At 40.0% G+C, this 14,400-nt stretch overlaps 1 protein-coding gene across 2 annotated transcripts; it reads right to left on the reverse strand.

Moving 5' to 3' along the window:
- Positions 1 to 4,026: 4,026 nt before the first annotated feature.
- On the reverse strand, positions 4,027 to 13,529 carry unkl (unk like zinc finger). Of its 2 annotated transcripts, none has more exons than XM_080510955.1 (15): positions 13,424 to 13,529; positions 12,597 to 12,806; positions 10,274 to 10,450; positions 9,683 to 9,816; positions 9,413 to 9,548; positions 9,222 to 9,339; positions 8,967 to 9,051; positions 8,626 to 8,792; positions 7,187 to 7,237; positions 6,926 to 7,103; positions 6,736 to 6,825; positions 6,406 to 6,642; positions 6,028 to 6,215; positions 5,497 to 5,754; positions 4,027 to 5,326 (listed from the first exon to the last, which is right to left on the reverse strand). In XM_080510955.1, the coding sequence occupies exons 1-15, from the start codon at positions 13,486 to 13,488 to the stop codon at positions 5,171 to 5,173; spliced, it is 2,250 nt and encodes a 749-aa protein (XP_080367081.1). In that variant the 5' UTR covers positions 13,489 to 13,529; the 3' UTR covers positions 4,027 to 5,170. The 2 variants fall into 2 exon arrangements, with proteins under 2 accessions (XP_080367081.1, XP_080367080.1); XM_080510954.1 differs by having other exon boundaries at positions 6,736 to 6,846.
- Positions 13,530 to 14,400: the final 871 nt, after the last annotated feature.

A 14,400-nucleotide genomic window follows, 5' to 3' on the forward strand; every position in this document is an offset into this window, starting at 1 on the left:
TTCCTCAGATTGAACACATTCTCTATCAAATCAGTTTTTACCCTGAGAAAAATACATTTCTGTCCTTAGATTGTTCTTCTTCAATTTGCTGACAAATAGAAACTTCAAAAACTTGCATTTGTTTTAGTTCTATTAAATTTTATTGAATAGCAGTTCACAACTAGATGCTACATCATATTCAATTAACTGCGCTCCATCATATCCAGTGACCTATTCATTGTATATCTAATTTAGAACAATACATTCAATATTTCAGGGCGTCAATATTAAAATAACATTTCTACTCAAAAAGTTGCTAAAGTACATGGAACAAAGCGGTTCCACATTCAGATTATTTACCTTTGACTTTGCACTAGTATTTCATTTGACTTAATGTGAACATCATCATATTCATATACATGTACAAGATTGCATAAATCTTCTGGCTCCATTTTTATAATGTTAAAAAAACAACAAAAAAAAAACAAAAGAAGACACAACAACTAACAATAATGCAAAATAGATTATTCCAATGCAGAGCATAATGATACATCTATTACAGTTCATTTACAAGATTCTTCCTATTTGGTGCTTTTCCTCGTTTCCTTACAAACATGTGGGTTCTTGGTGCCAGATTGAGATAATACCGCTGCATTTCTTGAAATGTATGGCAAATACAGACTGCGACAGATAATTCTCACTCGGTTTGAAGCTTTTTTCTTTTCTTTTTTTTGCCTGATGCTGTCTGGATAGTGAAGAGAATCTCATGAGACTGTTTTGTGGGACATTTAGCAATCACATTGTGGTCCACAAAAAGATTGTAAGGCACTGGAATTTTGATTCTAATTCAACTTTTTCTCTTCTTTATTTGTTCCCCCCTCTTCAATCAATTAACATTGTGTAATCATTAAAGGCACAGATGTACTTGGAAGTGTCGTTGGTCCGTTAAGAGATAAAAATCGAACAAATCTTGAAGGAATAGAAAGAAATAGGCTGTGCTTACCATGTCAGCAATTGATTCTTTTTTTTTTTAAATAGAAAACTTGAATTGGTGGTGGTGGGGGGGGGGCAGAAAAAAACTGAGCAGCTAACAAACCAAACTCAGCCGTAATTAAGTCTGTATCTGCCATTGATGCTTCACAATCATCTGTCCCATCACAAACAAAAAGCACCTTACAGTCACTGCAGGCATTTCACAACAGTATACAAGGTATACCTGTCAATATCCAGACCCCCCCACCCCCCCCACCCAAAAAAAAAAAAAACAAGTCCTCATCAACAAAGAAAATGTACTTCAAAACAGTCCTGTAGTGAAGCTTTTATGGCCACTTCAGAAGCACAAACGTCTTTCACCTCGACAGTCCTTCACTGGAGACAACAATTAAACCGACGCTGGAACCGTGTGCTCGCCAGTATTGCACGACCTGCCATAAATGCCAACGTATACGCAACACAAAATCAAAATGTACACACACACACACATTTTGTAAGGATCCGACCCCATGCATTGTGACCGCCGTGTATGAAACCACTAGAAATTACTTTAGATAGAAAAAGATGCCATTTAATTACCGTTAATGAAAATGATCTATTTAAGGTACTAGGTGATTAACATCTATTTTTTTTAAAAAAGAACGTTTTTTTTTAATGAAGTAAAAGAAATGATGAAATGTAGTACAAAAAAAAACAAAAAAACAAAAAAACAACAACAATAAAGGTCTTTGGTAAAACTGCAAAAAATGTGCCTACAGCAAGTCCGTTAATGTTGTAAGCAAATGTCGTTGGCTTAGTCCTGTTGCTGACTCGCCGAGGAGGAACTATGACCTTTACTGAAAAGTCCAAGCAAAAATCTACACAATTCTTTCGTTTCATACCCGACCGCGACCTCGCTGCTCTGATTCGTCACTTCTAACTTCAGACCGGACAGAGAGACGTCCATCAACTGCACGCTTGATACTGGATTCTGTTCCCGGGTCAAAATTTTCCCTTTATAATACATATTTGGACAGCTACTTAAAACACCACTTTGGTTAAATTTTTTTTTTTTTTAAGATTCTTTACACTAGACATCATCAATTTCGTTAGCTTCACAGGCAAAAACAAAACAGACCAAAGAACCCTGTGAATTAGCTGCACTGCACACTGCTATCCAGTGTACGAGGGGGAATAAGAAATGAAAAGAAGCAAACAAAAACACATTTACCTTCAATCAGTTATTTTTTTGTTGTTTTTTTTTTTTAAAAGGGGGACAATCTACAGTAGTACAGGCCTATGACATCATTCTAAGTGATTTTTTTACAAAAGTACTGAAACTTTGACTCAAATGAATTTACAAATGAAACAATTCAATCAAAGGAAGTCGTTAAGTTCGATGCAGAAGACAGATCATTTCATAGTTTCGGAAAATCTGAGCTGTGGATGCACAACGACATTCAAACATCTAAATGTATAACAAGAAACTACATTAATACCTTTTTCCAGTAGCAGCGAAGCTTGCATTAGTTATTTAAGCCTTAACTACACTAAAATAAGTCAATACAAAGATTCTGGCAGTGTGACACAGTGCGAACTTTTTTTTTTGTTGTTTTTTGTAGCTGGTTTAACATATCGCATAGCATGCAATACCAGAAGTGTTAAGCCTGCCTTTTATGCCGTATATAATCATGACAAATGCGAAAATGCCTTAACCTTTCCAGATATTGTTCCTCTGAGTTGCTTGAATTGTCATTTTGTGTGAATGTAAACAATGCATTTTTCCACCATATTTCGAAGTAGCAAAAAGTGTACCTGGAGATACAAGATTTCTACTGAATTTAAAGCAAGAATAAAAAGGTTTTTTTTCTTCTTTTTAACACAGTAGAAGGTCATCCGAAGCAATAAAATCCAGCCTGCAAGGTAACTATGGAATTCTTCATTCACTGCGGAGTTATTACAAGAAAACAAACTGGAAAAAAAAAAGTTTTTTGTTGTTGTTGCTTTTGTTTTAATATACGTTGCTATACAAATCCATGTGTCCTCTGTTTGCATACTCCCAAACGTTGAATTGAAAAAGCTAATTTCAAAGACCGAAGCTGCACCGATAGAGCACCACAACCAAGGAATGAGTGGGCGGAGGGGTGGAGCGGCGTCAGGACACAGGCACTGACTAATGTTCCATCTTCAATTATCAGAAATACTTGATGGGATTTTGGCCAAATACACTGGCGTATTACTGCTTTATATACACACGTAGACTCAAATACATGTCGATGGACTTCTGCAAGGTAAATACAGGTTTGTTTGGGTTTTGTTTTTTTTGCAGATACCTGTGCACAAGCTCCGACTACTTGCGTTTGCCGACGATTCTACAGGTTACCTTTTCTAACTAAGGCAAGGCACTTCAGAGTTAGAGGCCGATATGTTCTAGACAAGATCAAGAGGCTAGATTTCTACAAAAAAAAAAAAAAAATCATTTCAGGCTTTGAGCAAATACAATACATGCTTCTCTAATGGATAGGCTATATAAAATTCTACAAAAAGAGAGAAAAAGAAAAACCCTAACTGATTGAATAATAGCCTTAACATGTAGCATGTGCCTTATTGATATACAGCTGCTGGTTATGCCTAAAATGCAGTTTAAATTTGCACTTATTTGATTGAAATTTTATAAATCTAACTATGAAAGTACAAACTATTAATAAGTATTTTTTTCTCTCTATGAAATCTTAATATGTAGAACCATGCCAGGAAACATGAAATATTACAGTTATGTTTCACAGTACACACACGCACACACAAAAAGCTCCAGACATTAGCTTATGTAGAAAACAAAAAGTATAAATCTTCAAAAAAGACACAACAGAATACCTAACAAAGCAGCTTAAAGCAAAATTCTATATACCCTTTAATAAAGTCCCAGGTCAACAAAGTGCTTTTTAATATGAAATAATCTTCAGATAAAGTTGGTCAAGATAATGATGCTTGACTGGATTTATTGGAAAATTATCAAAAAATGTTTTTTTTTTTTTTTTGGGGGGGGGGGGGGGGGGGGGGGGGGTCATTATTAAACTGTGACTTTATTTAAAGAGGAACACTGGAATTCCTGTTGTGATGTTTTAAGTTGATCAATAATTTGGCCACATAACTTTAGTTTATTATCAAATATCCTTCGTAAAGTTTAACATAATGATTTGTATACAAGCTTCTTCTGCTGTTAAGTTGATAAATGGCCTTTCAGAAGCTCCACATGTTTTAAGGACAAACTAACAATCATGTCCCGTTTCTTGATCCCCCCCCCCAAAAGCTCCCAAACATAATTCAACTTTGACCTGTTGTATTCCTCTTTAACTAAAGAAAAGACATTTTGCTCATTTTATGCTTGAGATCATTGGATTGGTCAGCTCGTCGTTTCCTGGCAGTGCGTCTGTCAACGTTTACACAGTGAGTTTTCATGAACCAAGCTGAAATGCTGAACTGAGTGCTGTGGTCAAATGTCCCTGGCAGCTTCAGCTGTGCTACTTTAACTCTAAACTTACCATTAAAGTCAAAGTGGAGTGAATGCACTCCCGTTTGTAGTGGTAACACATTTATTCCTACATGGTTTTACATTTGCTCTGGGGGCAACTTTAAGTGCGTAAAAGTGGAGCGGCTGCCGCCTCGGGAGGCAAGAGCTTCATCTGCACTAATAGCAAAATGCAGTTCAGGAGCAGCCACAAACAGGAAAACAAATACAAAGTGTGATCATCTTAGTGTGCTGAGTTTGTAGGGGTTTACTGTTAAGTGCATTGTGTCAAGACAGCGATGCATGTTTGCTTTTTTTTTTGGGGGGGGGGGGGGGGGGTACCAAAACGACTGCTCTCTGCATTTATCTGGACATTCGATTTCATTTTGCATCATGATTGAAGATGTGAGAACTTGAAGGTAATTTAATATTCTATACTGAGTGCATGGCTTTTATACAGAAAACTATTTGGCTCTCTGATGCAATGTGGTATTAAAATGAGCAAAAGAAAAAAAAAAAAGAAAAATACTAAACTAAATCTCCAGCAGAATATTTATTTATAATTCTGTTTACTCTTTCAGTCAAACATCATTTAATCCTAAAGTAACTTAATCACTGTATGAAATAGACATTGCCATTTTGAAAACTTAATATCTATTAGTAGTTTTTCAAAGGGATAATCTTTAAATAGTACCTGGAGTAAACTGTACATCACCACTTTAAAATCTTTGTTCTACAGTAGGGACATTCTGTTTTACTAGGCGCACAGTTCTCACATAGTACATAATGTTGGCAAGGCTGCAGAACAATGCAACGGTCATGCTTTTGGCAAACTATACATTTCTTTGACTGAAGCTGATATATTACCTGTTGGGGGGAAGAGAAGAATGGATATCAGCCGCAACTCGGGACAATTCAGTTCATGCAGACTTTTCAAATTTTGCATGCTTGACGACAAACACGGGCCTGAATCGAGAGTCTTGAGAAATCGCTAGGTGCTATAAATGAAATGCGGTGTGTGCTCTTGGCTTTCTTACCCCGTCTATAACGTCTAGGTCATTACGCAGCTGACTCTGGATGGAGTGAAGCTTTGACAGGGGGAGCTGGTCCAGCTCGCCGTAGCTACGTAGAAGCGGCGTTCCGGGGGTGCGACAAAGCACGTCAAAGTCTCCCTGGAGCTCCTTCAGCTTGCGCTCGGTTTCCTCCCACTTCTGTTCGGCCAGTTGCCGCTCGGCGTCGGCCGTCTTCGCCTGCTCCTTCGCTTCGTGAGCATCTTTCTGGCAAGCCTCACAGGCCTGGAACAAACACCGGTGTTGTGATTAGAAATGAAACGACCAAATACGGGAAATCATGGAAACATAAGAGGAAACGCTTTCTAAGTGTGGGACAAGCCTGTTCTGTGCTGGAGGGATTTGCAGAGACAATCTTTTAATGTGAGAAACTTTTAGGATCCTGATACCAAAGAAAAATGGCTCCTTAATAAGAGGGTTGGGGAGAAATGTTTAAGTTTGGGGACGGTCCTTCGACACATCTTCTACCAGGAATTGAAGTAAGGGAGTGACACTGACCTGTTTGACTTGGTGCCAGGCCTCCTCCCATTGTTTGATCTTCCGTTTGGCCTCATCCAGCTCTCGAAAAAGGCGAGCCAGATCAGCGCTGCTGGTTGTGGAGGTCAGACTGCTGAAGACTGGAGACGGACTGGGTGAGAAGCTGCCACTCACAAAGTCCCAAATGTTGTTGGCACCACCATTCAAACCTGCGTGGAAGAAGCCGAATGAGGAGGTGGAGGAGTTCTACACCCAATATATACTTGCAAATCTTGATATTAAATCCATTGAGGCTTTTTTTTTTTTTTAACTGAAATCAATTCAAACGAGATGAAAAGGGTCTGGATGAGGCTGAGAGAAATAGAACCAATCTCTCCTTGTCTGAGGCAATCAACTCACCCAGGGAGTTCTGGGAGGATGAGGTGGGTGTTCCCAGGAGGCCGTGCTCCTGCTTCGCTAACAAGTTTGAAGGTTGATTTTGCTGAGACACCGTTCCTGACAGCAGGGACTGTGACAGAGACTGGGAGAGGGAGCTCAGCGGGGAGGTGGAGAGCGACGACGACGAATTGAAGGACGATGACCGCGCCAGGGAGCCGGGAATGTTAACAGGAGCAGATCCACCCAAGACTCTTTGACCTGCGGGGGGGGGACGTGTGATCTCCAATTTAAAAACACAAACTGTGACGTGAACAACCGAAAGGACTTCGAAACAGATCTCCAGCTCCTTACTTGCTAGTCCTACGTGGCTGTCTTGCTCTTCTAACTCCTTATCGAGAGATGCAACGTTAATGTCACTGAAGTTCAGGTCCAGGGCGGATCCTGATGGGAAACGGAACAAATCTGACTGACATATTGCAACAAAACACGACGTGTTGGTGGTCGGCTCTGCCCATTTACCGACGGCTCAATGTGAACTCACCTATGACGGACTCCACGGTGTTGCTTCCTGGATAGAAGGGAGTGGCTTTTGCATTCATGGTTGATAGGGTGGTGGGTGAGGAGCTGTCCGAGCCGATACTCGAGGCCAAGCTCGACGTTATGCTGGAGGTGAAGCTCGTCGCCAAAGGGTTCACCGAGGAGAATACAGTATTTTGTGTCTGCGTGGAAAAGTGAGGGAGAGTTCAATAAACATGTAAAATACTCGGAAATCAACAATAGAGTAACCAGTTGGACCACCGACCTGTTTTTCTTGGTCCAACAACTTTTGATCCGCATGTCCTTTGTTTTTAATCTATGGGTGATCAAATAACAGAGACGTGGAAAACTTTAGTCAAAACTTTACGCAGGCAGCTCGGAATCGTTCAGCATTTTACACATCGATAGAAACAGCCTGAAAGAAAGACTGAATGTGCTTGACCGTTTTACCAGACAGAGCTAACTGTGACTGGAGAAGACTGTAGAGGCATTGACTGACTTATTCTAACCTAATTTGATGAAACAACCTCCTTGCATGGCATTGAAAAGTATGTAAACTCATCATGTAAACAAATCCTGTTTGCCTTGTAAAACCTCAGGAATGACCGTGGACACGTCACACTTTTTCCTCACTTCATTTACATGAAGGAGTTAAATTAACCTTCTTATCATGGAGAAAAGCATATAAGCAGTGTTATGTATGTGATCGTACAAAACATGCTTGAAATCAATGAATTAAAAGTGTTTCATCATGAGATGTGACTCATCAGAAAATGCAACATTCATTATAATAAATCTATATAAAGAAGAAAATCAGTCTGTCAACATGTTTTTATTTAAATAAAACCTTCAAAATAGTAACTACTTAATGTATTACAGATATTTACGTTTTGAGCGTATATTATCACCAATCTAAATTGTAACTCCGGAACAGTGTAAAAACGTAGAAAAATAACTAAATCTGCTGTTTTACAAACGTGTAACCAATGTACTGATCTAAAAACTATGGAATTCATGCAAAAAAGGGCTTAATAGGACCAAATAAAATGACATGGCAAATAATGAATGACAGACAAAAAACGTGTGTGTGTGTGTGAGAGAGAGACTCTTCCTAAAGGTAAAGAGAGCAGTCTGTGTACCTGATCCTCACGTTCAAAGCCCGGAGCTTTGGGATAGTTAGACGTCAGAGACGAGACACTGGATGTGGTGGACTCTGAACATAAACTATTATTAGTTATGGATTTGGGCCTGCTGATGGATCCCACTGGGGATAAGAAACTGTCGCTTCCTGAGCTTGGCGTTACAGTGGAGCTATTAGAACATGAAACCTGAGAAAGACAAGTGCACATGGTCTTAATGAAATGATGATCAATAAATAACAAAAGTAAACCAAAAAAAAACAAAAAAAACACGGAGACTGAATGGAAACTAACTGTGTTTACTGAATATCTTCTCAAGTTTTGTTCTAGCTTCGCTTTAAATGTAGAAATGAAACAAAATAAAGAGCAAAAATGACATATGGATAAAAAAAAAAACCAAAAAGACAACAAATGTTGAAGAGAGGTAAACAACACGTCAACAAATGATTTGCTTTAGCCGAACTAGATTTGCAGCAGCTGTAACAAGAAGATGTGGCATGTCTGGAAATCCAACAGCTGGTTTGCATTAGACACATATCACACTGAGAAAGCATAAAAAACATACACTTCCTACTTGTCCGTTGCTACTGGATGCGATGTTGGTGGAGTTTCCTCCACTGTTCCACTCAGAGACGGGACACTCCGAGTACTGCTGAGAGCCCAGCTGGGACTGTGAGCTCGACTGTATCGCTGTTAGCAAAGAGCTCATGGTCTCTTCCGTCGAGGGAATTCCTGAAAAGTTTCAAATAAACCATGTAAAAAAAATAAAACGTATAAGATATAAAAAAAAATCAGACGCACCCAATAACAATAACCTTGATAGACTTGTGACAAAATCCATCAGCCTAGCAGAATTAAAGTAATAAATGAGAAAATATAATAACATGCAGAGACGAATGGACTTACTTTCTACATGTGCAAATGCACAAAACGGCCCTCTGGGACAGTATCCAGTTTGTCGCATATCATTGCATTTGGTAGATTTGTAGATCTTGGATAAAGAAAAAAAAAAAAGGGAGTAAATGAAATAGAATATCAAGGAGATATTTAATTAAAGAAGCTACAGAGTGGAGAACAAAATGATTCCTGTGGTTACATGAGGGTTCGCGCAATAAGAAAATTACAAATGTATGAGATGCGAGCAGAGGAATGTTGACTCACCTCTGGGTGGAACTGCTGTTCAGTGCGAGAGTGACAATACTGACAACTGTCCCCACTGTCACACTTTGAGGGCTCCCCCCACTCGTCCCCATGTTTCACATTCGGACACGGCGTTGACCTGCATTCAATACAATCAGGACTTTTAACCAGCTCGTCATCGACATGGCTGAATTTTTGGAATTGCGGCTCACCTATACTTGAATTTGCGTGGATTTCTCCTTCGATCTCTACTGTTGTGATAGTGGGGGCAAGCATAACCTTGTCTGCATAGTCTTGGGGGTTTAGTACACTGATCTGTTTTGTAATTGGCTAAAACAAAGTTGGTATCTGCAAAAAGGAAAGGTCAATTACAATGTTAACTTTCTTCACTCATTTCTGCAAAAAAACAAGTTTGCTCCGACCGTCTTGTTTTTTTTTTTAGCCCTGCATGCAACTGGCAATATTCCGACTGGGACGCTCACCTTGCCACCGGGGGTCTTCGGTTAGAGTTTTCTCAATCATGGCTTGACTGGCGAGCACACCAGGCTGCAGATCAGGAATACCCTCCCCAGATCCCAGCTGTCCATTTTGGAGGGCCTCTTGTGCTTGTATCTCTCTGTGCAAAAGACTGTTATTAATATCTTATATAGAGTCGCTTCACCGGCAGGAAAGAGCAGTGATATCTCTGCTAATTCACGTCAACTTATTATGCGAAACAATCCATTCAATTATACAAATGCCACGTAAAGCAAAAAAGCTACATTCATTAATTGTACAGAATGTGTCCATTGCTATTAAAAAGAAATTTTTTAAATAAAAATTATTGAGGGTCTTTGAATCATACATTAGCTGACTCACTCACTCTTTAACCTAATAAAGTGTGTGTATTGAGTGCTTCTTATTTTATTTGAACTACACAGAGCCAAGCCCTGAAACCCACAGTGCCAACAACATAATGAGTCCACACACACTCACGTACACACAATACCACGTTTCTGTCTGATCTATGCATGTCTAAAGGGCTGATTTATTTGTTGCGTTGCGAAGAGGCAAGCATCTGAGTTGCAGTTCACCTGATATCATAGACTGGAGGTCGCAGATCATGTGGCCCGTGAGCAAACGCACAGTGCAGGCCATTCTTCACACAATGCCCTCGAGCATCCGTCTCATGGATACAAGTGCCAGTCTTGTAATATCGTAGATGGTATTTGCGCTCCGTGTCGCCAGTGGTCCGGTGTAAATAAGGACAGCTAAGGAAACAAGAGGACAGCATTTCAGTGTTTTAACAAATGTTAAAACCCACCCAAATTCTAATTTATAGAAAAAGTACATTATGTTTTTAGCGAGACTGTCTGCCTACGACGAGCATTTCGTATGAAGCACATGGTCCAGAGTTCATTAAAAAGCTACAGAGAGAATTCCTTTAATAAAAAGTAGTGGGGTTTCATACATTTTTCACACAAAAACGATTCTCTTGTGGATGTGGAGCCGACACACTTGCAATGCCGGGAGAAATGCACGACCAATAAATCCTCTTGAATAAACCAAATTTCCCTTTCTTGAGTAGCAACAGTTGCTATAGCAACACATAAGGTCATACAAAAATAGCCTCCATTAGCAGAGGAGGAATTGTGAGGACTGCAGTTCATTTTTCAATAGTTGAATATTCCATTTCTATCAAGCTTTCAATTAAATGCTCACTGTCATTTTTAAATCCCACACATAAACGCAGGCTGTCATCTTTAAGATACCAACTGCAGCACAGTAAATGGGAATGTCACTGAGAATAACAGGCACTGTGCCACCAGACAGTCAATACTATCATGTTCACCTCTTATAAAACCTCCAGGATTTAGCATACCCAATCACATGCATAACCAGAACGGTTAGACGGCAAGAAATCCAAAAAACTAACAAGCCACCATCAAGCAAACAAATATTACTGTGCTTCTTCGTGATGGCTGTACAATCAAGAACACGATCCACTAGCGTGTTGTCGAATCAAAACATAAAATTGTCAGTACTGTCGAAACCACACAGTAATATCGAATATCCAACATATATTGAACATTGGTGTTGTTTTAGGTAAAAAGGCGGAAGCACCCACTCATTACACTTTTCACATAAATAATTGTCAAAATAAATCCAGCGCAATAATTTTTCAGTGCAACATTCAGCTCCAGTGTTGTTATTCATCTTGGGACTTTATCACCATTTTAATGTGTGTTTATATACCTTTTACTGTGTGTTTTTATACGTTTATTCTTCTTGTTTTGAGATACTTTCAAAAGCCCAAGTTTGAGCCTTTTGCAAAGGAATTTCATTCATGTATGCACCTATGGTGCGTATTCATGAACGACTATAAAGATCCATCTATCCATCTATCAACAGAAAACTGAAAAGACATCAGCTGTTCCACAATCACTCATGTTTTAATCTAAATGCAGACTTTTAAAGGGAGGAGTGCAATTCAGTATATTTGTTTAAAGCTGAATTAAAAATAAACTTGGAAACAAATACGAACATGACGTGTCTGTAAACCTCCACAGTTAGTCCTCACAAATTGTGGAGACATACATTTAGGTACATCCTTTAAAACTGGGTGAAAATTACCCGCAATTTAATGGGATTAGACAACACGTTCCACAAGTCAAAGCATGAATAAATAATTGTATAATACCGAGGAGAAGCATGTCAACAGAAGAGCATCACACTTCTTATATGGAAGATTTACGGTGGAGCCCCCCCCCCCCCTCCAAATCAATTATCCAACAGAAACACTTCAACTTCAGACACAGACTTATTTCAAAGTGAAGCTGGTAAGTTTGGCCATCAGCTTGGACATAGTTCATAACAATCCTCAATAGCATAACAACCAGTGACTAAGCACCGTACAAGAAACAACACAGCAAGAACCAGAGCAATGTAAAAAGACAAGACTTTTTGGGACAAAAATCGGGACGAATTTTCAGTGAAATGTTCATATACAAGCACAAATTAAACATTTCATATCTTGCACGAAAACGTTCGTCAGTGACCAAATGCAGTGCAAAGGCATCATCTTGATTTATCAATGAAGTGATTGATTTCTGTTTAAAAGCCAGCAAACTGTTATCAATAGTTTGACGGGTGTTTTTTTTCCCCTTTCGTCTGTAGTGTTGTGATTTGCAAAAATCCACAAGCAAAACACAACAAATGAGGACAAACACGATCATGGAGGGTTAAAGGAGACTATCCACTATTAGATAAAGTTGAACTATGAGGATTACAGCTTTAAAACACATGTGTAAAGTTGCAGGTTTAGGTGTAAACAAAGCAGACTGAAGTCCGCCCAATAACTTTACACTGACATCTCCGGAAGTCCGCAGGAATGCACGGATTGAATCTGGGACTTACTCATCTCCATCGGGGCAGATGCCTGTGGTCTCGTCGTATTTGGTGCAGTAGACGTCCGGACTGTAGTTAAACGTCCCGTCTCTTCTCCTGATGGGCCGCCTTCGTCGCTGGTTTAGAAAATGCCAATGAAAGCACGTAAACGGTCTGTGCTGCGTGCACTTGTGCTGGAGGAACAACGGGCACTGCTCTGTCCTGAACTCCTTCAAGTATCTGGAACAACAAAAAGTAGTTCATCTACGTGAAAATGACACCAAAACAAAGAAAAAGTGCACCGCCGTGTCGCGTTACGCTGCTGTTTGCTTTACGGCCATGCTATATATTATTTTGGGTCACCAACGTTAGCTCGCTATTCTCGATGTACTCGACGCAGGATTTCAAACGTAACGGACGCCCAACGCTCCTGGACGTACGTCAGTATATGTGCGTAGTGAGAGAGGAACTCAAAATAAGGCCGAGCTATTTACAAGCAGACTGGTTAGCGAGTTCCTGGCTAATCATTTAGCACGCCGAGTTGGGGGAATAATATTCAACAAATTGCTCGCACCTGGCCGCCAACTCTGTGAAAGAGTCGCACGCGGGCCCGATCACGGCCGCCTCGCCAGTTTTAGCGCTTTAAAACGTGCGTGTTTCCTGCACTAGCGCAGACGTCGTTGGCGTGCTGTTTGCTATGTAACGTTAGGCAGTCACAAAGCCAGGAAAAGCTCCATGTTTGTTAACGCACGCACAGCTGAGGAATGTTGCAAAATGCAGCCGCGCGGAGCTGCGCGTCGCCCCTGAAGGTCCCGAGACGAGCCGTTCGGCGGTTTGAGTGCAGCGGCTTTACTCACGTATAGTGGGTAGGTTTCTCGGTTTGAGGAGACGCATTGGCCGCCGTTTTCGAAACCGACGGCATTTTCAGTCAAAACAATGAAGTGCGCATGTGCTCGGATCTGTTGCTCGCGTGCATGCACGTCCGCCTGCGTGCCAGTGCACTGCAGGCACCAAGCGTGGCCGCGAGGGGGCGGTGCAAACACACACACACACACACGGAAACATCCTCAACTGCGCCTTGTTTGTCACATTAGAGTGATGTTATTATAAAACTATTTTTAAATAAAAAAATATTCACAAGTTTATTCAAAGTATGTGAAGACCCCTTTTGTTCACTGACATTTGCTGTAATCTTAAATGCCATTGATAATGTGACTATAGTATTAAATAACCCCCAAACCTGGATACAGTGGCTGACCTGACTGGTTTCCTGTCTTCGCACATGACGACACCCCACCCCATCCAGCCCGGGTGCTCGATGACAAGGGTCTTCCTTGCAAACATAATGGGGATGCCACTCTGCTGAAACTTGCCATTCCAGCTCAGTCATATTTTAATCCTGTTTAGCATGTAACGTCATTACTGTCAACGTGTCGGAGGTTGGGATGACATGATGCACATGAACGCATCACTCAAAGTTGTCAGCCACTAAGCAATGTTTTAACTTTTTATCTGCACAACTTATTTGTTTTCAGAAATACATTTCTCTAAACTGTTTCAGTAATAAAAGAGAAAGTTTGTGTCCGAGCCTCGACTCGCCTCACCTCACCTTATCTTATCTTATCTTATCTTATTTTATCTTATATAACTTACAGATATTAATTGCATCAAGCAGTATACTGTACGTTCAGGACCAAGAAATTATTAGAAAAAAATAAGCAGTTTCTCGCTGTTTTTAGGTTTAACATTTTCTCTTCATAATGTATGGACAAAAACTGATTGTAAAACCATGCAAATCATCCTTCAGTCCATCAAACTTCTAACTTTTAGTCTC

Source organism: Blennius ocellaris (assembly GCF_963422515.1).
Source record: "Blennius ocellaris genome assembly, chromosome: 16".
In the NCBI taxonomy this organism is placed as follows: domain Eukaryota; kingdom Metazoa; phylum Chordata; class Actinopteri; order Blenniiformes; family Blenniidae; genus Blennius; species Blennius ocellaris.